The sequence below is a fragment of the Lasiosphaeria miniovina genome (assembly GCF_030549165.1).
Source record: "Lasiosphaeria miniovina strain SMH2392-1A chromosome Unknown B0T26scaffold_3, whole genome shotgun sequence".
NCBI classification, from domain to species: domain Eukaryota; kingdom Fungi; phylum Ascomycota; class Sordariomycetes; order Sordariales; family Lasiosphaeriaceae; genus Lasiosphaeria; species Lasiosphaeria miniovina.
This window is the reverse complement of record NW_026848222.1, coordinates 3,562,833-3,584,410: the sequence shown is the minus strand read 5'-3', so window position 1 is coordinate 3,584,410 and position 21,578 is coordinate 3,562,833. Positions and strand designations below refer to the sequence as shown.

General features: G+C 54.2%; 8 protein-coding genes across 8 annotated transcripts; 4 read left to right on the top strand and 4 right to left on the bottom strand.

The window, feature by feature from the left end:
- Positions 1-1,748: 1,748 nt before the first annotated feature.
- On the top strand, positions 1,749-2,261 carry B0T26DRAFT_640601 (uncharacterized protein; the record flags this gene model as incomplete). The annotated part of the gene is made up of 1 exon (XM_060437244.1): positions 1,749-2,261. The coding sequence occupies one exon, from the start codon at positions 1,749-1,751 to the stop codon at positions 2,259-2,261; it is 513 nt and encodes a 170-aa protein (XP_060298587.1).
- A 744-nt stretch (positions 2,262-3,005) lies between these two features.
- B0T26DRAFT_703543 (uncharacterized protein) lies at positions 3,006-4,673 on the bottom strand. Its single transcript, XM_060441671.1, has one exon. It carries the CDS (start codon positions 4,646-4,648, stop codon positions 3,257-3,259), a length of 1,392 nt encoding a protein of 463 aa, XP_060298586.1. The 5' UTR covers positions 4,649-4,673; the 3' UTR covers positions 3,006-3,256.
- Positions 4,674-7,096: 2,423 nt separating this feature from the next.
- On the top strand, positions 7,097-8,897 carry B0T26DRAFT_750032 (uncharacterized protein; the record flags this gene model as incomplete). Its single annotated transcript, XM_060445174.1, has 3 exons — positions 7,097-7,607; positions 7,667-7,815; positions 7,884-8,897. The coding sequence occupies 3 exons, from the start codon at positions 7,097-7,099 to the stop codon at positions 8,895-8,897; spliced, it is 1,674 nt and encodes a 557-aa protein (XP_060298585.1).
- A 1,002-nt stretch (positions 8,898-9,899) lies between these two features.
- On the bottom strand, positions 9,900-11,348 carry B0T26DRAFT_750031 (uncharacterized protein; the record flags this gene model as incomplete). The annotated part of the gene is made up of 3 exons (XM_060445173.1): positions 9,900-10,485; positions 10,560-10,927; positions 11,073-11,348. 3 exons carry the CDS (start codon positions 11,346-11,348, stop codon positions 9,900-9,902), a joined length of 1,230 nt encoding a protein of 409 aa, XP_060298584.1.
- A 564-nt stretch (positions 11,349-11,912) lies between these two features.
- Positions 11,913-13,408, top strand: B0T26DRAFT_674337 (uncharacterized protein; the record flags this gene model as incomplete). Its single annotated transcript, XM_060439700.1, has 2 exons — positions 11,913-13,122; positions 13,344-13,408. The coding sequence occupies 2 exons, from the start codon at positions 11,913-11,915 to the stop codon at positions 13,406-13,408; spliced, it is 1,275 nt and encodes a 424-aa protein (XP_060298583.1).
- A 689-nt stretch (positions 13,409-14,097) lies between these two features.
- On the bottom strand, positions 14,098-16,486 carry B0T26DRAFT_228654 (amidase signature domain-containing protein). The gene is made up of 7 exons (XM_060433882.1): positions 16,260-16,486; positions 15,956-16,203; positions 15,761-15,898; positions 15,583-15,702; positions 14,988-15,504; positions 14,793-14,909; positions 14,098-14,712 (listed from the first exon to the last, which is right to left on the bottom strand). The coding sequence occupies exons 1-7, from the start codon at positions 16,276-16,278 to the stop codon at positions 14,351-14,353; spliced, it is 1,521 nt and encodes a 506-aa protein (XP_060298582.1). The 5' UTR covers positions 16,279-16,486; the 3' UTR covers positions 14,098-14,350.
- A 2,863-nt stretch (positions 16,487-19,349) lies between these two features.
- Positions 19,350-20,062, top strand: B0T26DRAFT_703522 (uncharacterized protein). Its single transcript, XM_060441670.1, has one exon. The coding sequence runs from the start codon at positions 19,708-19,710 to the stop codon at positions 20,044-20,046; it is 339 nt and encodes a 112-aa protein (XP_060298581.1). The 5' UTR covers positions 19,350-19,707; the 3' UTR covers positions 20,047-20,062.
- A 33-nt stretch (positions 20,063-20,095) lies between these two features.
- B0T26DRAFT_228631 (uncharacterized protein) lies at positions 20,096-20,621 on the bottom strand. The gene is made up of 2 exons (XM_060433881.1): positions 20,495-20,621; positions 20,096-20,436 (listed from the first exon to the last, which is right to left on the bottom strand). The coding sequence occupies exon 2, from the start codon at positions 20,390-20,392 to the stop codon at positions 20,138-20,140; it is 255 nt and encodes an 84-aa protein (XP_060298580.1). The 5' UTR covers positions 20,393-20,436; positions 20,495-20,621; the 3' UTR covers positions 20,096-20,137.
- Between the last annotated feature and the right edge of the window lie 957 nt (positions 20,622-21,578).

Sequence of the window (21,578 nt, the reverse complement as noted above, 5' to 3'; positions counted from 1 at the left end):
ATCGGCCCCATGCCACCAACGCGTTTCGCGCTCTTCTCGTAGTTTTCTAGGGCATTGAACAGGGCCATCGCCCACTTTGGGGTGTCATTCACGTAGGGTCTAGGTGGGTGAAAAGGAGCAAGACTGATTAGCACGATGCCAACAAAGATGCGGGACCACGCGCATGGTGATGAAAAACACACTAGCCAACTCACAGATACACAAACTCGACGCGCTCGTCGTCCGAGTAGCGGATGCAAGAGTTCACGTCGAAATCGGACTCAAAGTGCGATTAACGAGCCACGCCTTGGTTTACTTGAGATGGAGCTTTCCGTTGCCGAGGTCGGTCAAGACGCTGTCCTGGGACATCTTGGCCGAGGACAGCTGATCGGCAGTGGGCCTCTCCACGTCTTCAGGCGCGCGAATGTATGTGAGATAGTTGGTGCCGTGGGAGAAATCAGTCGTCCGGCGGAGGCAGAAGTCAGGTCTATGACCGATTCTCTCGGCTGCGGCGAGCCCTTGGGGTACACAGTGGCCTTGAGGTAGTGGCAGCCATCGAGTCGCCAGCTTGATTCCGACATCGTGGACAGTTTCGGAGGGGGCAATAAGCAATAAGTGCCAACTGTTGTGTAATTAGCAGTATCCAAGGAGAAGAGCAGTTGGTGATTTATTAGGCTGCAAATGCTCTGCGAAAAGGATGCCAGAGTGTTGGCCCCAGGGAACGAACGCATTGGCTTTGTAGGAGAAAGTCTGCAAATTCCTCTTCTCGGGGTACTGAAGCATCCCAAACCAACGCCATCAGAACGTCTCGGCGCGTGCACAAACAACATAGCCAAAGTGGTGCACGCAACATCCGTATTCAAACTTTCTTTCTGGAGATATTGCGAGATGCCATTGGCCGAACATTGAGCCCGCAGGCAATGCGACTCTACTGCGTTGAGCTAACGGCTGGATCCGCACTGGATCCGCACTGTTCAACTAGCGCCTGGCTGAAAAGCAGATATTCGATATCCAGGAATCAATGGCGCGGAGATCGGCGCGATCCCGTGGTCTAGAACAAGTTTTGTTCAATAATAACTCTTTCCGATCCTGGTGGGCGGCATTCCAGTGCAACCGCTCCGCAACCGAATGCAAGGGGTCTTGTGATGGCGCCAGGCTGTCGAGCAAGTTTCCTTGAACTACTTGGGGACCGGACAGGGCGCCTGGACAAAACAAGAATCCCTGCTCCACATTGGCGTCCATTTGTTCTTGCCTCAAGACTCAGCTCCCCGTCGGACAGGATTCAGTCAGGAACAGAGCGAATCGTGACTTCCAATGTTTGCCAACGCCAGAAACGGAAGGACCCAAAATACTACAACCCCACTTTTCGCTTGCGATTTTCCGCGCTCGCTCTTCCGTTTTACCTTCGACGGCCCCCCCCCCCCCAAACTTATCGGGTCAAACTGAAGGAGAACAAAATTGAACGCAAGCGCCAAACTAAAATGCCAATATCCCAGCGAGCAGGCCAGATGAACTCGCGATGAAACTCTTCCCAGCCTGTAAAGGCAGCGAGGCGTTCTCCGTGTAAAAAACGTTGATGCAGCTGTTGGCAGTTGGCTGTGCACATTGCGCAAGCTCTTTAACAGCACCTTGGCAGGTTTGACGCACTGTGTATCCAGGGCCAACCCCGCTCTGCAATGCCCGCCCAAACCCGGTGGCAGCGGGTCTTCGAAGTTCTCGACTGGAATTGTTGACCACAGACCCTAACAGCTGGGACAGTTGCCGCATTGATGGCTGCGACTTGGCGTAACATGTCGGCTGGTGACATGCAAGGCCTCATGCGCGTCGCCGACGAGGTGCACCCTGGCCTCCCTGAGAGCGAACGCGTCTTCGCTGAGCGCGTGCGGCTTTTCCCAGAAGGCTGCCTCGCGCTTGCCGACGGCGATAATAACATCCGCGGCTACGCCATCTCACATCCCATCCGCCGGCGAAACCCTCCAGCACTAGATAGCATGCTGGGAGACATTGCCCCCGACGCGGACCAGTACTACATCCACGACCTTGCCATTCTCCCTGGCTCCCGCGGTCTCGGCCTGGCAGCGGAGTGCATGGCCACACTGCTGGCCGTGGGTGAGCGCTACCCGACCACATGCCTCGTCTCTGTGTACGGCACTGTGCCGTTCTGGGGCCGCTTTGGCTTTGCGTCGGAGCCCGTCGATGCCACTCTGCAAGAGAAGCTGCGCGCCTACGGAGACGATGCCGTGTACCTCGTGCGTCAGAGTGGCCCAGCTGTCGACCGATGAACTGGACGCTGAGACCCCACTGGAAAGAAAAAGATCTGCCGTCTTGGAGAGAGGCAAGACGAACGGAAGAGACACCGAGTTCGGAAATCCGACCGAATGGAACATAATTACACCAACAATTTCTGGAAGCAAAACCCCAGGCCACCAGCTTTGGAGTGCTATTGGCAATCTCGCTGTACTCGCTGGCCGGGTCTGTTACCCGCCCGGAGCCCAGGCTGTCAAAAAACCCCCGGCTAAAGAGTAACTAGAAGCAATAACCATCCTTATTATGGGCTTTGAATCCGACGCTGCGCCGTGAGCAAGCGCTTCTTCTCGCCTTCCTCATATAATGACTTCCCGGGAATCGCCCGCCCGCAGAAAAGAACCCTTGCAGCAGCCAGTTCGACCAATAGTACTCTTCCTTCTACAAGCAGTATCAACACCACATATGTGATGTGTGCGCCCCAGTCCCAACACAACGTAAATATGGCCCAACTTGGCATGCCCTCCAAGACTCCAACCTGTACCGATCGCACCTTGACATGTTGGTCATTGAGGCTCCCATCTTCGCATTAGGCTGACTTGCGGTCTTCACCGGCCCTACTGTCTGGTTACACAAGACCTAATTAGCTGCCTGATTACACAGACTGTCTGGCTATGCAGGCTGGCTGGGTGCACAGGACACAGAATATGTCTTTGAAAAATTATTTATACCCAGTTCCTCTCCGTTCAGTCAGGCCTTCTTTTGATCATCAGAGCAAACAACAAGCAACAGCGATCCCCAACAATCCAACCACCAAGAAAGCCACAAAAGCCTTCAACATACGTTCCAACGCCCCTATTAGGCGGCAGATAAAGATGGTGAAGAAGGCTTGATTGAACTAATACTAGCTATCGTGTGCGCGGCTTGTACCAAGTACGAGCCAGCGCTTGTACTAGTATCACGTAATTGCTGTGCAAGCAGCCTTGTTCGCCAACAATACCCCCTTCGTAATTACTATCGTCCCGATGGCACTCTAGTTATTCTTAGTCCAATGTCCGTCAACCTTAATCAGTCCAAGTTTCTGGGCGTTCTCCTTTGGTAGGTCGTTCAAATTGCCGATGAACACTTCTCGTCCCTGGAGTGGTCCGATGGTTGGGATCACGAACAACTTATCTGCTCGAACAATGGCCTCGTCGGCTCCCTCCTCGTTTTCCACCTTGTACGGAATCATCCAGTTTGTGCTTTCCTCGGGCACCTTCCATTCGTATCGCTGTAGGCTTGCCTCGTACTCTTGGTAGTCAAAATCGTCATTCCTGCCTCGTTCGATAGCCTGTCCGATCTCGCTCAGCAACTGCTGAGGGTCAACCGCATTTGCGTGTCCGAGGAGGGTAATATTGGTCAAGCTGGCCGACAGACTGTTTGCTCGGAGGAGGAGCTTCTCTCCCAATATCTTCAAATGCTCCGTATTTTTCTTCTGTTTCGCCATTTCGTCCTTGATAGAACGAATCTCGTCAGACAATTGCCGACGCTCCTCCTCCTCCTCGTCTGCTCGTTTCTTCAGGTCTCTGATCTCGTTTTCGAGGCGATTGATAGTTCCTTTGCCGTCCTCGTCGTGGGCGCGCGGTTTCTTCTGATACCCAATCATCCCGTCCTCGGAAGCGATAGTGACGCGCTTTTTGGGTGGCGGCATGAACAGTGGGTTCTTTGGAGGTGTCGGGTTCTTGGTAACTTGTCTGTCGGGCGGGGTAAATAAAGGCGACGGTTTCGTACCAAATAGAGGCGATAGTTCGGTCTTCTTCGAGGTAGTCAAGACTTTCTCAATCTGCAATAGGACTGGTTTCGGGCTTCGCTCCTTCATGCTCAGGGTGTGCGGCTCGTCGGGCTTGTATGAACCTTTGTCGATCGCAGTGATATCTTCGAGCTGCCATTTTTCATCCCACCACTTATCGTATTTGCGGCGACCATTATCATCCAGCATAGCGTTCAACTTCGCGGCGTCGAGCGCCGTTGAGTAGGCGACCCGCAGCGTGCCCTCGCACATGAGGTATACTGCTTTAACTTGGTCTATACGAGGCCAAACGACGTACGCGCCCGCTTTCCGGGCTTCCCTATACGAAGCATATTTCTTGACGATTGGGAAAATGACCTCCAGAGCTCGCTTTGATTCGCGCCAGGCCCCGTGGTTTGAGATTTGTACCATTTGCGGGTCGTGGTGTGCAGCTGCGTCAATTGCCGCCGCCTTTTCGCCGACCGTCCATGAGTCCCTCGCGTGTTCGGAAGCCAAGGCGATGGCGTCTTCGCGTCTCTCCTCCTTGCATTTCGCCATGATATCGTTGTGCTCGCGCGAAACGCGTTTGATGAGAGTTTCGAAGTCTGTAGAGATGATTGCTTCGTTTGAGTTGTGTAGAAAGTCTTCGTCGCTCATGTTGTGTTTGGTTTGGTGTTTGCATAGGGAACAAAGTGAACTGCGTCGGGCGGGAGTAAAGGATCTGGCTGACGTCGGCGGGGTAGCAACACTTGGATGTTTGTTTTGCGACTGCCTGGCTTTGGTGGGGTCGGTTTACTATTCCTTAAGATAAGCTACTAATGCGATGTATAGATTAAAGTTGGTCACGAAAAAAAGCCAATACCCGGCGGAAGCACGAAGCACAAGTCCAACACGAAAGGTTCTCGGATCCGGCTACAACTGGCGCATCACACACCGGCCGCTCTGCTCCCCACACCCGAAATTTGAACGGCCCGGAGCCGTCAAGGTTCGGCACAACCATGGATTTGCCGATGACACGTACACTGGAGTGTGGACCTAGTCACGGTATATCAGCTCCCCTCTCCCGACGAGTGGAGCACCAATGCACGAGCAAATACATGTGCCGGAGAAAGTAGTCCTGGATACGGGCTATGCCGTATTTATGCTGTACCCCGACCGGCTTCATCACACCGGCATTATCGGCATCAGCGCAGGACATAGTTATGCAGCACTGATAGGTTGGTGAGGGGGTGTCGCGCATGTCTCATGACATATTAATACTGACTACGAACCGAGCACACGTGAATGCGTTTAATCCTTCAATGCACAAAGGAAACCACCAATTCTTAGGTATTGTGTGGGACTGGCATGAACAAAAACCGAACTCCGTTCCTCCCCGGAGCCATCGCTAATATCATGTGCCGCGCCTCTTTCGAGTGCATCAACGGTTCCAGACGCTCTGCTTGATTGGGTGCAGCTTCCTTGTACGACACCACCACCAATAATTACCAAAGCAGAGTAGACCACAAATATGTAAATCAAATTATGAAGCCATTTATTAGCTAGATCAATCCGACAGCCTAGGGCGGGTACCCGATTCAGACCCCCTAACCAATTACCAGCGTGGCACTGCATCGAGTTAGGCAGAGCCAGGCTCGAGATAGCCACCCTTTTAGGTACTAAGCATCCAGTATGAGTGATACCAGAACTGGGGGCGACCGCGGTCACGAAACAACCAGATTCTTCGTCTGAATAGGTATGTGATAAGATTCGAAGGCGGAGCTCAAGTGACCCCTCGCCCAGAATGCCTTGCATGAAACCCGTTTCCCGCCGCTGAATGGGGGCAGAAAGGAAGAGACGATATATTATTTTGACGGGCACGGACTTCAAATGTGATTGACCTATCATCCGGGAGACTTTCGGGAATGGCCCTCAACGTCCCGACAGTTAATTAGGTACGAAGTGACCGGGAAACAAGCTATATCAAACAACCGTCTGAGACGCTAGGGCGGGCATGGGTGAAGTTAGCCTGCGAGGCGCATTCCTGGGAAGAAAAGAATGAGAGAAAATCACTCGGCATTAATTCTGCCCAGTTGCGTTCGGTCTGTGACGGGGCTGTGCCGCACCTTACAGGTCTGGATTCCTAACACGTCCTCAGCCATCCACAGAAGATCCAACACGGAGATAGAAACATCGGCCTTTGATAGTGCCGAAACAATCGCAATGTGGTGTATTCAACCTGTTACCAAGCATCCCCTACGATACATTATGCCAAAGTCCCAAGGGCCAATGCATTCTAAGGGCCAGTACACATGATGGGCATTCGTATATTAAACTGGAAAAGCCCCCACACCTAATTATCGCTCCAAATAAAAATATCTGCAACTTCATGGTATTCCGCCAAAGAGCCGGATGCAACCCGATGCAGCCCGATGCTGTGGCCACGGGTGAGGGGCAGAGATGGGGGCGGCGCAACGCGGGGTGCCGGCTGCCGACGGATAGCTCTGCTCTCTTTGGGCGGCGGTTGAACAAGTGTGTGACGCACCACTTGGGAGTTCGAAGTGGAGACAAGATTCCTGAGTTCTCAAGTTGCAGGTATAATTTGGTTGGCTAAATGACATCACTTGCTTCTTCGACTGAGAGGCTGCACTGCAACTTGGGTACCAACGCATGCAGAGTTGAACGTGCACTGGGTTAGAGAGCCAGAAGGCTCAGCTGTGTTCTGAAGCCCATTCGCGGAATGCCCAAGCCCAAGCCTCCTTCCCCCAAGTTCACGCGACCAATATTCACGCGACAAAAGCGCCCGGTTTCTCGCGCCTTGTTTCTCAATTCCCAGACAGTATCCGAGTTCAATGAGTCATTGCGTGTTGGGCATTGCATTGGGCTGGTTTCCACAGGCTCGCTGACTTTGGGCCTCAACGGCTGAGGCTCTGAGCTGTGGGTAGCTCTGAGATCATAGCTATGAAAAGCTGTCACATTCATCTCAGGGTTAAATCAAATCCTTTATCTCTGATTGACCTCTTCTACGCTCGAGACTATCACACTGCACATACACGACCAAGCCGCGGAGATCTTTCAACTCATTTTCTGTTGACTAACGGACAGACACCGCCACACTTCGCCACAATGCTCAGAAGAGGGGCGGCAAGAGACAGGGCGGCGGGCGAGAAGCTTCCCACCAACAAGGCTTTGCCCGATCAACAGCTGCCGGTAGCGAAGCCGGACTGGGACGTGAAGCCGGCCCCCAAGCCGCCAGTCGATGTCCATGTCCCCAACGGGCAACTCGCTGTTGGCGCTAGACCCCCATCACCGCCTGAATCGCCGCCTCCGGCCTCAGCAGCGCGCGGGCCGCCTGCCCCAGTCATGGCTACCTTGATCGATCCAGTTACCAGTGCCATACCATCTATGGCCCTCGCAGTTCCTACAACGCCCCCGCCAACCTCCCCCCCGTCACGCCCGTCTCTCAGCGCCAGACCCCAGCGAGCCCGCGACCGGCTCATGCCCGCGCAACTCCATGTGCCGCCACCTCCGCCGCTGGCCCGACCTGTTGCGGACCAGGAGGGGCTGGCCGGAGCAAGGAATGAGCTCAGCGCGCTCGATGAGCAAATGAAGCGGCAGAAGGAGCTCATCAGGGCTTGTACGTGCTTTCTACTCCTCTTGCTTGCTTTTAAGAAAGACACTAATTACACCCCGCAGCTCAGTTGAACAAAGAGAGGCAGGCCAATGCGGCCGGCGAACAGGTTCGCAGTCTCAGGGAGCATGTGCAGCGCCTTGAGGCCGACAACGGCGTTCTCAAGGCCGACAACGACATGCTCAAGGCCGACAACGACATGCTCAAGGCCGGCGTAAGCGAGCTAGGCTCGAGAAGAAGAATCTTGAAACACGTGCCGCCGGGCTTGGCAGAGCCAACCAGAGCCTGAAAGCCGACGTCGACAAGCTGAAAACGGAGAAGCAGACGCTCGAGATGCGGGGCGTCGAGCTGAGCAAGAACGTGCACAGGCTTGGCGCGGACAGACACAAGTTAGAGGCCCAGGTTACGGAGCTTGGCGGAACCAACAAGAACCTCAAGGGCGCCGTCGACAGACTCGGCGCAGAGAAGCAAGTTCTGGAGACGAAGGTGGCGAGGTTGGAAGTGACCATCGAGACCATGAAGGCCACCGTCGCCAAGTCTGATTCGGACAAGAAGCAGCTCGAGACCAAGCTTCAGACTACCGCAGAAAATATTGAGGCGGAGAGGAAGCAGTTCGAATCCAAGGTGCAGGCAGTTGTCGAGAAGGCAAAGCATGACCGGAAGCAGATGGAATCGGCCCTCCAGTCTACCATTGACAAGGCGAAGGACGACCGCAAGCAGCTCGAGGCCAAGCTCGAAGCCACTATCAGCAAGGCGGACGATGACCGTAAGCAGCTGGAGACCAAGCTCCAGACCACTGTCGACAAGGCCAGCACGGACAAGAAGCAGTTTGAGACGGCGCTTCAGTCTGCCACGAGCAAGGCTGAGGATGATCGCAAGGAGATCGTGGCCAAGCTCCAGGCCACTGTCAACAATGCCAGCCTGGACAAGAAGAAGCTTGAGACGGCACTTCAGTCTGCCATCGACAAGGCGGAGGATGATCGCAAGCAGCTCGACGCGGCGCTCAAGGCAGAGGCCAGCGCGGCGGACGCCGAGAAGACAAAGCTACAAGCGGCGCTCGACGGCTCGAACCAGGACCTCGCCAAGCTGCAGGCAGAGCACGCGGAGCTGCGCGAGGACCGCGACATCCTCGACGAGGACGTCAAGTACCTCGAGGAGCACATCCGCGTGTGGGACGCCAGCAACAAGAAGGCCATCCAGCAGTGGAGGAACCGCTGCAACCAGCTCGCCAGGCAGCTCGCCGAGAGCAACAAGCTGCTGGAGCAATGGGCCGCGGGCGACGCGGGCGACGACTAATTCTGGTCTGTGTATGACGCCAAGTGCACGATGGTCTGATCCAGTTCGGGGTGAAAGGAATTACGAGAGGGGTTGAAGACACTGGGTTGCAGAGGCTAGATAGAAGCTACAGGTTTCGTTTTTTCTGTTCTGTTTTTTTTTCATCCTTTGGCCCCTCTCGCACACTTTCATTCTCTTCGTTCTTTTCCTGCGATTGATTCATTACCTACCTAGGTACATTCGAGGCACTCGCTATAGCAAACACGGCGTGCCGTAGCCATTTACAAACACCAATCATAGTTGTCGTAATCTTTGTCTTTTGAAATTCTGTGTCAATGCTTTTCAATGCGAATGTCGCGACAAATTAAATAGGGGTGCTCCCTCTAGATCGTGGATGGGCTTCACGAAAGTGCGCCTTTAATTGGGTGTTCAACCCCGGCCCAAGCCTGATCATGCCAGAATGTTCCGCTGACAGAAAGGCAAACCAGAAAAAAAAAGTAGAGAGGGATGATAGGGACATGCGTAGGCGCATGTGCAGGTCACTAGACGAGCGACGATCCTCCAAAAATGATTCGACAAGCTTGTCTCTCTGTACACCACAGTGCATGAGGAGCCTGGGCAACGTAGTTCAAGCCAGCAAGGTTGAACTTCTACGAACCGGGGCGTAGTGCAGCAGGAGAGCTCGACGAGCAGAAAGCCAGGTTGGTTGACTGATTGATTGATAGGCTTGGGCGTGCATCCCTCAGCTGATGCCTGGGATGTGACGAAATTTGCTGATAATTATTGAGAATTCGGCGCTTTGTTCGGTTTGGTTTCCAATGGTGTGTGGCCAGACTGCAGCTCGAATGGCCAAAGAACGAATTAATAAAATTTTTCCAAGACAGCAAAAAAGAAAGGGATGCGAGCCCCAAAGAGCAATTTTGACAGGTGTAACTCCAAGTCTAAAGCTGCGCATGATGACGCCTTTGCCCCTGGCTAAAAATAATAAAACCCCCTACGCACGCTCTATCCCCCGCCCTACATCTAATTCCCACTCGCCCCAGTCGCCGGGGCGGTCCAGCAGATGCCGTTACCAGAGGGATGCCAGGTGCAATAGGCAATCCAGATCTGGGCGCCTCCTAGGCCCAGCGAGAGGAGCCCGAAGAGGATGGTGACGCTGAAGGCGAAGACGGTGATTCCGAAGGCGTGGCGCGATGCCTTGTGGCGGTCGAACCACATGCCCATGGCTGTAACGGGGGTCGGGTCGTCAGCTTCCTCGAAGATGAGCTGCAGCCGCACGGCCCAGCGTGGATACCGCTTGAAGAGCTCGCCGCATCTTCGTAGTGGCAGCTCGTACGCTCGCCTGTCCCACGGGATCTTCATGATTGCTGGCTCTGTAAGACGCTGGTCCATGGGGCTATCGTCCCCGCCTCGGCGAATCAGGGCCTCCAGCCAGTTCTGGTCTTGGAACGGAAAGAGCAGCCTGTATGTCATCAGGGTCTCCCAGAGGAAGTCGGCGTCGTAGTAGCCCCTATCGACAGGTCGCCGGATCGGCGCGTCAGTCGGGACTCTCGCGGACCGGCTAGCTGGATCATGGTCGGAGTGGCTCACATTTGCATTGGCAGCTTCACTTGCGGCTGGGGGTTGGTCCGGGGCTCGTCATTCTCGCTCCTCTCGAGGGCAGCTTCCAAGAACGAGGCGTACCTGAAGATTTTGAGCTCCTTGGGCACTTTGTCTGTTTTGAGTTCCAAATGCTCTGAGAGATAGTTGGTCCAGATCAGCTTGACAGAGGCGTAATCGCGGATGTAGCGTGCGCGTAATTTGCTGTTCTTGATGGGCATGGAAGGCACGCCGTCTTCAGGCTTGTCGAAGGGAAATATCTTCCCGACCGTTTCCTCGAGCGAATTTGTTTCCTTCCACGGAATGCCGAGCCCGCCCTTCTCCCAGACGTCGAGTTTGAGGGCCAGCATGACCCGCACGGCGACGCTGAGGTACGCCTCAGGTTTCGCCATGCCGTTGACCAAATTCCCCGCTAGGGTTTGGGAAATAGCCGGTCCCGCAACCGGCGAGGCCTGCGAGCAACGCCACGTTAGTCAACGTCACGTTAGTCAACGTCACGTCAGTCAACGTCACGTTAGTCAGCGTCATGTTAGTCGAGAGGTCAACAGTGCCTGCCTGCCTCTTGGAATCAGGAGCCGTTTGGGGGCAATTAATTACGTCGTCGGGGTCTGATAATCGCGTGTTGCGACGATTTATCAAGTCAGACTGGATTTCGCTCCTTTTGGTCCCTGGGCAGTCCCTGAGCCGCCGGACGAGAAAGAGGACGTCATTGTGCTCAAATTTTCCGATATCGCGCCGGTAGTAATCTAGATATGCCTTGGCGAGAGACCGGTATTTCTCGAGCTGCTCGGGTGGGGTAGCGAATATCGTAGACAGTATTTCGTTTTCGAGCAAGATGTTGCTATCCGATTCCAGGGCGCCCTCCATTGTCATGGCGTCGTTTGCCTAGTGCTTCGAGGCGGCAAAAGTCGTGCTGTGGACGGGGAATTCTGAGAATAACTGCGCAGATGGCGGATTGATTAGGCACCTTCCTATGTAATGTACTGTCCAATGCATACAGGACCAAGGAAAAGCGAGGCGACCGCGCTGCTGTGGGCGCTGTCCTTCGCTACCACGCTTCCCTAGAACCTCTGTGGCGTATTCTGGCGCAGCTGACTGCTGAATTCCATTGGATTACAGCAACTCATTTGCCCCTGCTGCGTCATGCCCCAGTACAGGGTGCTATTGGCAGTGTGCTGCCCAGCGCTGGGCTGTTGAAACCCGACCGACGGGCCAGCTTAGCAACAAGCGTGGCAGCCCGACTGGATTGCTTCACCCCCCTGCCGCTGGGCGGCCTCACTGTGTTACATTTTCTCCCCCCTTGGCCACACATAGACGGAGAGGAGAGTCTTGTCAAGAAAATGACGGAATGTCATTGTCTTGGACTTGTGTGCACCCAATCTTCACACCCTACGTAATTCACCGCTCTACCCGTCTCTCGCATATGCGTATCCAACAATGGGCTGTGCTCCCTCAAAGCCAGACCAACTCCCGGTTTCCCCGGCCGAATATAAGAGGAGGAAGGAAGAGGAACGGAAAAGGCAGAAAGAGGAACGAAAGAAGGGGAAGATGCAAGCCACAATCATCAAGAAGACGACAACGTTGAAGAAAATCGACCACACCATGCTTCACGAAGTCAATGACCAGAAACCGGACGACCCCGCCAACAAAAAATTCAAGAAGTTTGAGCACTGGCTAAGCAACGAGTATCACATCCCTGACGGCGTTCACCTCAATGTGATTCGGCAATGCAAGGGCCTAGGGAGAGACTGGGCCCGCCTCGAGGTTGAATCCACCCAAGAGGCCTTGTGTCTTCACGACAACTTGTCCCGCAAATATTGTGTTCCCAGGTATAGGGATGAGCTCAAACTCTGCTACCTGATAGAGAGGCTCGTATTCAGTACCTTGGGGACACCCGGGGTGTTCCCGGTAGCCCCGGGCGCCGTGGCAGAGTCTCTCTGCGGCCAACTTGCCAGGCTCAAGTCGGGATCTGACAGTTCCGTTGTTTCAACCATTGGCGGCCTTGTGAAAAACAACGCAGATGGTAGTCTGTGGGCCTTGACGGCCAAGCATGCTCCCCGGCCAATTGGAGAAGTGTCGAAGCCGAAGCTGCGAGATGCCTCCGACATCGAGCCTGACGATTACGATGCGAAGAAGATCAAATCACTCTGGGCCTTCCCGACAAAGCAAATGGCAGCAGCAGCACCACCGAGGGCCGCCGCAACAACCCCGATTCCGTTTGGGTTCGACGAGGAAATTGATATTGGACTGGAATGCCGCCTTATCCGTGTCGGCAAACCCGACCTCATGCTCCCCAACTGTTTCAAATTGGAGCGTGGCCGCCGTCACGAGAGCCTGCAGTGTGACAACCACGAGCCAAAGCCACAAGCAGGAAGGGTTGCAGTCTTGTCCGGAGCCAGCGGCTGCCATTTCATGAATATGTTACAAAACAAGGTGAGTATCTGCTTGCCCTCGGGCAAGTGGGAGGAGGCGTGGGCCCTCGAGCCCGAGGAGGAAGGGGGTCGCGTCATGGTGCGAGAAGGCGACTCGGGCTCGTGGGTTGTGCATCCGGACCGGGGATCCGTCTTCGGCATCGTCATCGCCTCCACCTCCCACACAGTCTACCTGATACCCCTGAAGAACGTCCTCAAGCGTGCAACTTACCACGGTGGCTCAGGAGAGTGGAGCCTTCCGAGCCCAGAATATATCACGACTGCTAGAGATTCTGCTCAAAGAAAACTCGACGAGGAAGCTGAGGAGAAAGCTACTCGACAGAAACTCGAGATGGAAACTGAGCAGAAATCTATTTTGATCAACATCGCTCAGAGGAGGACCCGGGGACAAGATTCTGACAGACGGGGCAAACGTGCCCCCCTGACAAATGCCAAGGTAACTTGGACGACGAAAACTCGCACGGCGGAAACCCGCACGACGACGGAAACTCGCACGACTGAAGCCGAAGAAACAGTGACAATAAATGTCACCGAGTCAATGCCTGTCGAAGATATTCTCCAGAACCTCCCCTCGAAAAGGCCACGGAGGCAGAAATTGACGTCAGGAGCGCCAGGACCAAGTGAAACCCCTACATCCGCACCAGGTATCACTGTCACTTTAGTCCATTCTCTCTGTCGCTACCTGAGATTCTCTCATCTCGAGTACGCACCCGGGGCAGAAACCGCTCATACTAAGATTTCTCGCAGAGCGCGTGCCCTCCTACTCCCAAAAGCCTCTTTCCGCCATCGAGGAAGCCGATTCCCAAGGTAATTAACGAACTACATGTGTACCTCACAAGCGAGAAGACTAGTGATTGATTATACTGACCGTGCCAGCTGCAGAGCCCTTCCCGTGGCGCTCTAACAACGACGCTACCTGGGAACCCGCGATGGAACATCAAGACCTTGCCCCACCACCAAGTTTAAAAGACCGGAAAAATACCAGGCCGCCCCGCTCCAGGTTAACCCAACATTGATCGTGATTGAAAACGTACCAAGGCACATAATTACCCACCTAGTTGAATGGTTGATGAATAAGAAAACCAAACTACCCCTAGCTTTCCCAGCCTTAGATTCTCGCCGAGCGAAGCATCACGAAGAAGACAGAATCTCTAATCCCAGCAAAGCCAGCAAATGAAGAGCGTGACAAGCCCCTAGCCGCAGACTCTAGGACATGTTAAACAGGCTAAATAGATAGATGTAATTAATTATGTCGACGAGGGTTCAAGTTCGGCTCGCGTACTGGGAATCTGACCCATGTCTTATCATGTGCTTCCAAGCTGGAATGCCGCAAAGGTCCTAAAGAAGAAAGTAGACGTGAAATCATGCAAAACAAAACAAAAATATAAAAGGTGAGAGAAGAAGAAAGATGAAACCAAAACAACAAAAACCTGAACCCCCTGATTACGTCTCTAATAGCAACGGTGACGGCCGGACACCCTCCGAAAACGTCGCCTCCCACGCGGCCATGACACGCAAGATAGCTGCCTCGCAGCCGGCGGGGGCGAGGGCGAACAGCGAGAAGGCGCGGCCGTTGAATCGGGCGAAGCCGAGCGGCAGGTTGCCGATGGGGAAGCCGCCAGCGGCGCCGACGGCGGCCAGCATGGAGTCGCCGGGCGCGAGGATGACGTCTACATCGTGCGCGGCCAGGACCTTGTGTACGCTAGCGCGCGCAAACTCGCGCAGCGCTGCGAAGTTGCGCTCGTACTGCTCCTGCGTGATGGTCGTGTCGCGGACGGCTTCGAGGCCTTTTTGGTTGTCGTTTTCTAGTTTCAGAGCACACATTGCATTAGCCGTGTGATAGAGGCGATGAGGTGGGTCCGGTATTGGGGGTGGAGAGACCAACGCGCGTTGAACTCAATGTCGGCGTGGTCGAGGTTGAACTTGATGACCTCTTCGAGGGTCTGCGGCGCGCCCTCGAACAGCGACAGGTACCGGGAGAAGTTGGCTTTCATGGCGTAGGCTGCATACCCACAAGGAGGACGATAAGAAAAAGATTAGCCAACGAAGGCTTTCTCGGAGTAGAAAGAGGAGTCATTACGCCAAAGATCGTCTATATCGCCAAACTGCGGATCCGGCAGGGCTAGCGCAATCTCTTCCCAGGTCGGCAGAGGCAGCCCCTTGACGGCCCTCCCACCCAGCGCTTGAATTGTTTCCCGCGCCGCCTCGGTGGCGGCGTCCGTCTGCTGGAAAAAGTCGTCGACGTGCTCGGTCACGAACGAGGGCAGCCGCCACAGGGCGGGGTCGACGACGCCGACCTTGAGCCCGTCCCAGGTGCTGGGGAGCGGGTGGTAGTGGCCGGGATCGTGGAGCTGCATGATGGCCGAGAGCGTGGCCACGTCCGAGACTGTCTTGGCAAAGGGGCCCTGGCTGTCACACCCCGGCGCGCCGGGCTGGGTGCCCGCGTGGTCCACGCTGTCGGGCGTGAGCTTGATGGCGTACACGCCGGCCCGCGACGCGGGCCCGATGATGGAGCCGTCGAGCTCAGTCCCTATAGATAACGGCGCAAAGCCCGCAGCCACGGCAACAGCGCTGCCCGACGACGAGCCGCCGGGCCCCTGTCTATTGTGTCAGTGCAGGTTCATGTGCAGGGACTCGTGGGGGCGGTATTGTCGTTGGGTCCGGGGTGCACCAACCGAGGTCGTGTAGAATGTTGCATCGGGAGTCACGCCGCCTTTGACATACGGCGACTGAGTCTGGCCCCCGACAGCCGACCAACCGCACTGGAGCCCCACTCCCTTGGCATATCCCCACTCCTGTGGCATGTTTTAACAACGGCGTCCCCCTGAGGCTCATGTTTGTGTGTTTACTGACACTCAGGTTTGCCTTGGCAAGGAGGATGAGACCCGCATCGGCTAGCGTGTTGATGATGTTGGCGTCGGCTTTGGCCTTGGCTGCCATGAGGGCAAACGAGCCACATGTGGTGGGCATATCGACGGTGGTGAAAGAGTCCTTGCCGCGACTTTAGCTGGTGCTGCTGGCGAGGAAAGACACAGAGAGCAAGCACACCTTGATGATGTAGGGCACTCCATGAAGAGGGCCTCTGATCTTGCCCTGCTGTCGCTCTCGGTCAAGTTGCCGTGCGCGGGCGAGGAGCTTGCTGCGGTCGGCTACCGTGATTACGGCATTGAGCTGGAGGCCAGCCTTGTTGTGTTTTGCGATCTGGGCGAGATATAGTTCCACAGTCTCTTCACTGGTAATCTCGTTCTCGGTCAGCAGCCGCTGAAGTTCGACGGCTGTGAGAGTCAAGACGTCAACTGGGCGGGGTCAGTAATCTCTAGCAACACAACTTGAAACACAACAAATTGCCAACCTTGTCTTGTAGGCGCCATTGCTTCCGAGTAGAAAAGGGTACGTCTAATGATAAGACGAGTGATTAAAGGGAGTTGAGCAGCTGCAGCAAATCCTCCCCACAACCTTTTATGGCCTCGGAGGCAAAGAGGGAGCAAAAAGACGCCATGCTGGACTCGATCGTGAATGGCATGTCTGCCTTTCCAGATCCCAAAGGTTTGCGTATCGACCTCCCTAGGTGGGCAAGGCGGGGGATTGGATTTTGGGGACCGGTAATTGGGGACTTTGGGTAGAGGCTTCCCTTTCGGGTCCTGTTAGCGATGTTTCTGTACCGCCTGGGCTCTTCTAGCGCTCGCCAGCCGTGGAACAAGCGCGCTCCGTAAACTCCGAAGGCGGCCCGGCTCCGCATCCCCTGCCCAGCCATTGCCACGAGAGCTCCCGCCCGCGCGTGATTGGGTACCAAACTTTGCCAAAGTTTGGTTGCAGAAAGGTCCAGGCAGTTTTGTCGCAGGGTGGGGTCTCTGTGCAAGGGACTCTGGGCTTAGTAGAGACTCAATTTAACATCCCCGGAAACCGACTACCCGGCATGGGCCTTTATAATGGCGTTGGGACTTCAACAAATTCCCTACATGCATCGCGACTATCTAACCCCCTTAGCTCTCTGCAGGAGAACCGCCAGAAAATGGAATCGCGCATTTCAACAGTGCTGAGAAAAATCGTCACAATCGTTCTGCCTCTTCCTCCTCACGTCTTGGGATCAGATCTCGTTGCCATGGAAATACTGAGAGACTAGGTAAACCCCCCCCAAATAGCATCCCCTTTCCCTCTTCTCTCGGGCTTCTTTAGGTTTATTGTGTCTAGCCGAGTCTATTTCGGCGAACGGATAGGGATGAACGACATATCTCAAGCCCAGTGCATGCAAAAAGTAGTACAGTACCAGGCGCCCGGGTCAGAGCCAAGAAGTGCTGAGCTATCACGCCATCACATTGACGAATGCATGGCACTATTTAGCCACTGAAGGAAAGAGACAGACAGTGAATCTGTCGCCAAGAACACGGACACAACTACGTGTCAAATCCCCAATACGACGGCGACACGCCAACCAGAATACGCCTTGGAGCGCAGGTGTGGTTGAACAAGGAGTGTGGATGCCCAACGGCATCCGCATACGCGTATTTTAGCCCTTGCTCTCACTCACGCACGCTTATCTACTTTCACTTGGCGGCAACTGGATCCAGAGACCGGGACAGAGACGAAAGTCCTCCACATAGTTGCCGACTTCATGGTGGGCGCAAACTATCGCTAAATAGCGCAGAAGGATTCTCAAACAAAATTAGCAACAAGCGCTCCTCTCCTATCAGGTAATCAAGTATCATCAATAACTAAGATATCACAATTACCCGAGGCACTCAAACGCACAATTCCTCCCTTAATTACACAGGCAACATCTCGCATGCCAGTTTCTACCAACACCAATTGCGTCACAGTTCAAAAAAGGATCTCTGCGTTTCCATCTGGAGCCAAGATGGGCAATTAACGCCCATCCAACAGATGGCCAGTCACCATTCTGGTCATGAAACTCGAGACTAACCCGAGCTGGAATCAGCAAGCTGACTCTCCCAACCAAGTGTGGTCCTAGCCACTGCGAGTCCGCGGCAGCACACCACCTCAGCGTCTTTTCTAGCGGCCGAGCTCGTCAGGCTCGGAGTTGGTGCCGCAAAGAACTTGTGTAAACCAGGCTAGGTATGTTTTGTGGAGGGGGGGCTGGGGGGTGAGGCTCCTAGGATTGATTCGCTTACACTCGAATGCGTTTCATTTGTCTACGCTCCTTGCTCACAACTGCACACTTTTCTCAGTATCGAAACCATTCTCCTCATCGTGCCTATTTTATTGCACTGGCTGGTTACCTGAGTGGGAATTAATCGTATGCATATGGGCCGACTTCGGAGAAAATAATGAAATAAAAAAAGAGGCATTGATCTTACGTCGACAGTAGTTGGGGGTCAAGAACAAGAGACAGGCTAGGCAATTGCCATGACAGCCGTCTCGGAGCATTGCCGGGTCTAATGAAAAGCACCCGTAGTCCTCTCCGCTTCACGGCTGTATAATAGCCAGGAAAGATTTTAACTCTTAATTCAAAGGGAACACAGGTTGGCCGTACACCTCCATGAAACCTGCCTGAAGAGCATAATTTTTCTCTTTAGGCACAGAGACTGGGGTTAGAGATTGAATGCCGTCGATGCATTTGTGATCCAGCAATATAGACAAGATGAGATGACAGAGCCAGCTCGTGGTAAATACTTGGTATTTGTCACCTATGAGATGCTGAATATGCAGAGAAAAGACTCCACTCGGGCAGCATCATGAAGTCTCAGTCAGCTCCAATTTCTCTTACTCAACACCCGCACTGCAACGTTGAGCATCTATCTGTCGAATGTGTGATTCAACCCCCAGAGGCAGGCAAGAGGGGCCTTGTAACATTGCCTCAATAATCCTGGCGCCATGCTGAGGCGGATCGCGGCTTGGCCAAACAAAACCACGGTGGTCGGCAACCCTGCTACTTGATTATTTGCACAATGCGTCAAGAAATACCGAAACGTAGAACCAGGCCACGATCACGAAAAGGCAAGAAAGCTACTGGTTCCTCACTGCATCAACGCAAAGCGCAAGGCCTCCGCGGAAAAGACATCCCAGCTGAGAAGTTCAGGCCCAAGTGGCGGAGAACATCGGGTCTTCAACGGTTCTGTTCGTCAGGACTGGTTGACAGGTTCCGTGTCGAAGCCATCATTTGCTTGGTGTATGTCTAGAGTGCGACCAACACAGATGAAGGAAACCGAACCGTCTCAGTCCTGCACGGCCTAATATAATTTCACTAGCATTGTGTACATAAACGCGTGCCCGGGTTCCTCTCCCGCGCATGTTCTCGTCTGCGCCGCGACGCATTTATTTCGCTGCTTGGATTGAAGACATCGAACCCATCCACATAGCAACACTCGACTAACGCATTCGGATGCGATATAATCCTGATATTCTGAGCGCATTCACAAAGGCAATTGCACGACGAACATCAATTGGATCAATCGCCCGGTTGCGCGCGGCAAAGTTGCATCGAGGAGACACTTAAACCTTGCCCCCCATGCCATCTTCAAACACACAAAAGAAAACCCAACGCCCTTTTTTTTGTCCTTTTCCCCCAGACTGTTATCTGCCAAGGCAGTCATCCGCCAAGGAAGGGAAGGCGAGGGTTCGGCCATCCATCTGAACAATCTGACATCCAGCCACATCGTTGTCGCCTCGGCGTGCCTCAAAATCAGCCGGCACATACGAGCATTTCTTACGCTAAGGGGGGGATCCCAGCAACCCAGCTTTGCTGACGGCCACGGAGAGCACCCCCCAAGTATAACGTCATACAACTAGAAGAGAACTTTATTTCCACTGCGAACCGCAGACTTTCTGGATTGGACGTTTCAATGCTAGTCTGGTCGGATTCTTTTCAAATTGTGGTTGCTTCAAGTTGGTTGTTTACTGGTGTCAAAGTTGGCGGCGGATGTGCTCGACATATCGAACACGGCAGCCAACCGACAGCAACGGGTCGGTGCCGTCCCCACAATTCCCTCCTTCCAAGTATTGCGCAAGATCGACATATTTCCCTCAAAGAAAGAGGAATGGAACTGAACGCCCGAGAAAGTCGGGGAGACGGAGAGAGGCGCCAGGATGGGTGCGGGGGGTTTGCCGAACTATTCATGGCGGATGGAGCCATTTCCCTCCCCGCATATATGGCGGCAGGATACTGGTGCATAGTCTCATAGTTGCATTCCTTTGATACTCGGCAATGAATGGGTTCGTTGAAAATCGAAACCTGGCACTTGCTTCAAAGTCCGTCGTCAGGCCTCGGCACGATTAGCAAGAGGCGGAAACGGGCCGTCCTCCCCTGCCTTCACAGAAAAGCCTTGTTTGGGAGCTTCCATAGCCGCAGATATGAAGCATGGAGCATTGATTGTTCGCAATCATTTTTAGGCAAGGTTTTATGGAAACTTTGACCACCTGCCGTCGGTGAGAATGGGTCTGCAAGGATGTATTCCACTTGTTGCGGGTCAGATCCGTCGAGGATACCTCCCGCGGCGGAAGAAGCGTGATAAGGAAAGAGATCTTCATAACTTCTAGTATAAACCCACTCCATCCTGGCTAGCTTCGTAGATCTGTTAATCTAGGACTTGCGATTAGCTTCACATAGAAACGGAAAGGACCCCCACTAACATTAGCTGGCCGCCCAAGTGTGGGCACTCGGGGGTTTACGATGACAATTCACTGCGAGGAGGTGAGTAAGGCTGCCCTTGAAACCTCCCCGTGGGAATTACTCTGATGTGAGATCAAAAGGAGAGCAACAGCCTTGTTAACCAGGCACAATCTAAGGACAAAATTGCATTTAATCACAGTCTTATTGCCGTCGCCGCAATAGACATTGCTTCGTTTTGCAATTGATTCGGGTTGGTGACGGGAGGGCCTTTGAATGGATGGAAGGATCGGGGACCGACGGGTATCGGCACGGCTAACTTTATTTGCGCTGCTTGGCATTTGCATTCGCACCGCTGAAAGTTGGCGGGGGGGTAGGGAGTGGGTGGTGCTGGGAGCCCCGCAGGACGCTGGTGCTCTGAACCTGTAGAAGGGATGGATTCTCCATGGACCTGCCGGACAAATTCCGATAACGATTCATCAAGGTCCAAGGGATTTTTTGAGGGTTCCGCAAGACTGGAAATAACAGAAACGGTCCTTTGGTCTTGAAACGACGAGGCCTGCTGGTCCAGGTCTGCAAGTGTTTCGGCCCTATTGGAGTCTGGAGTCGCACCGAAGACCCTTCCATGACAAAGTGTCCCTCTGCGGCCGACCTTTGCGCGATGCAAAACAACCCCTAAAATGGAAAAAAACGCGCGAAGATTCCGTTTAACTGACCAAAGACTTGATGACGGCAAGTTCTCCGCAGTCGCAGCTTGTTGGGAATGTGCTGCTGGTCGAACTGTGAATTGTGTTGGCGCGGTTTCTTGAAACAAATTCTTGGCTAGCGGTCCCTAGCCACAGAAGCAGCCCCGATGGGGCGACGAACCATCCATTCCCATTCCCCCTAAAAGTGGATGGGATGGGTGGGGCGTAGGTCCGATGGCGCTAATCGATAACCAGAACCCCACTGTGTCGTCATTAGTGGGGCAGGTCTGGGATGGACCCTGAGAGGACCCTTGGGCTTGGCCGCCCGGGCAGGTGCAAGATCCGCGAGACGGCCAGAGACGAGGGCCGGACACGAGGATAACACGGGGCAAAAGCGTGCAACCGGGCCCCGAACGAGGGG

Excerpts from the sequence above, each read along its gene's own strand:
- B0T26DRAFT_703543 (XM_060441671.1), bottom strand. The coding sequence starts at position 4,648 with ATGAGCGACGAAGACTTTCTACACAACTCAAACGAAGCAATCATCTCT.
- B0T26DRAFT_228654 (XM_060433882.1), bottom strand. Across the intron at positions 15,899-15,955 it reads GAGTGCCCTACATCATCAAG|GACTCTTTCACCACCGTCGA; the intron begins GTGTGCTTGCTC and ends AGTCGCGGCAAG. Across the intron at positions 15,505-15,582 it reads CAACATTCTACACGACCTCG|GGGCCCGGCGGCTCGTCGTC; the intron begins GTTGGTGCACCC and ends CACAATAGACAG.
- B0T26DRAFT_703522 (XM_060441670.1), top strand. The coding sequence starts at position 19,708 with ATGCTAGTCTGGTCGGATTCTTTTCAAATTGTGGTTGCTTCAAGTTGG.
- B0T26DRAFT_228631 (XM_060433881.1), bottom strand. The coding sequence starts at position 20,392 with ATGAAGATCTCTTTCCTTATCACGCTTCTTCCGCCGCGGGAGGTATCC.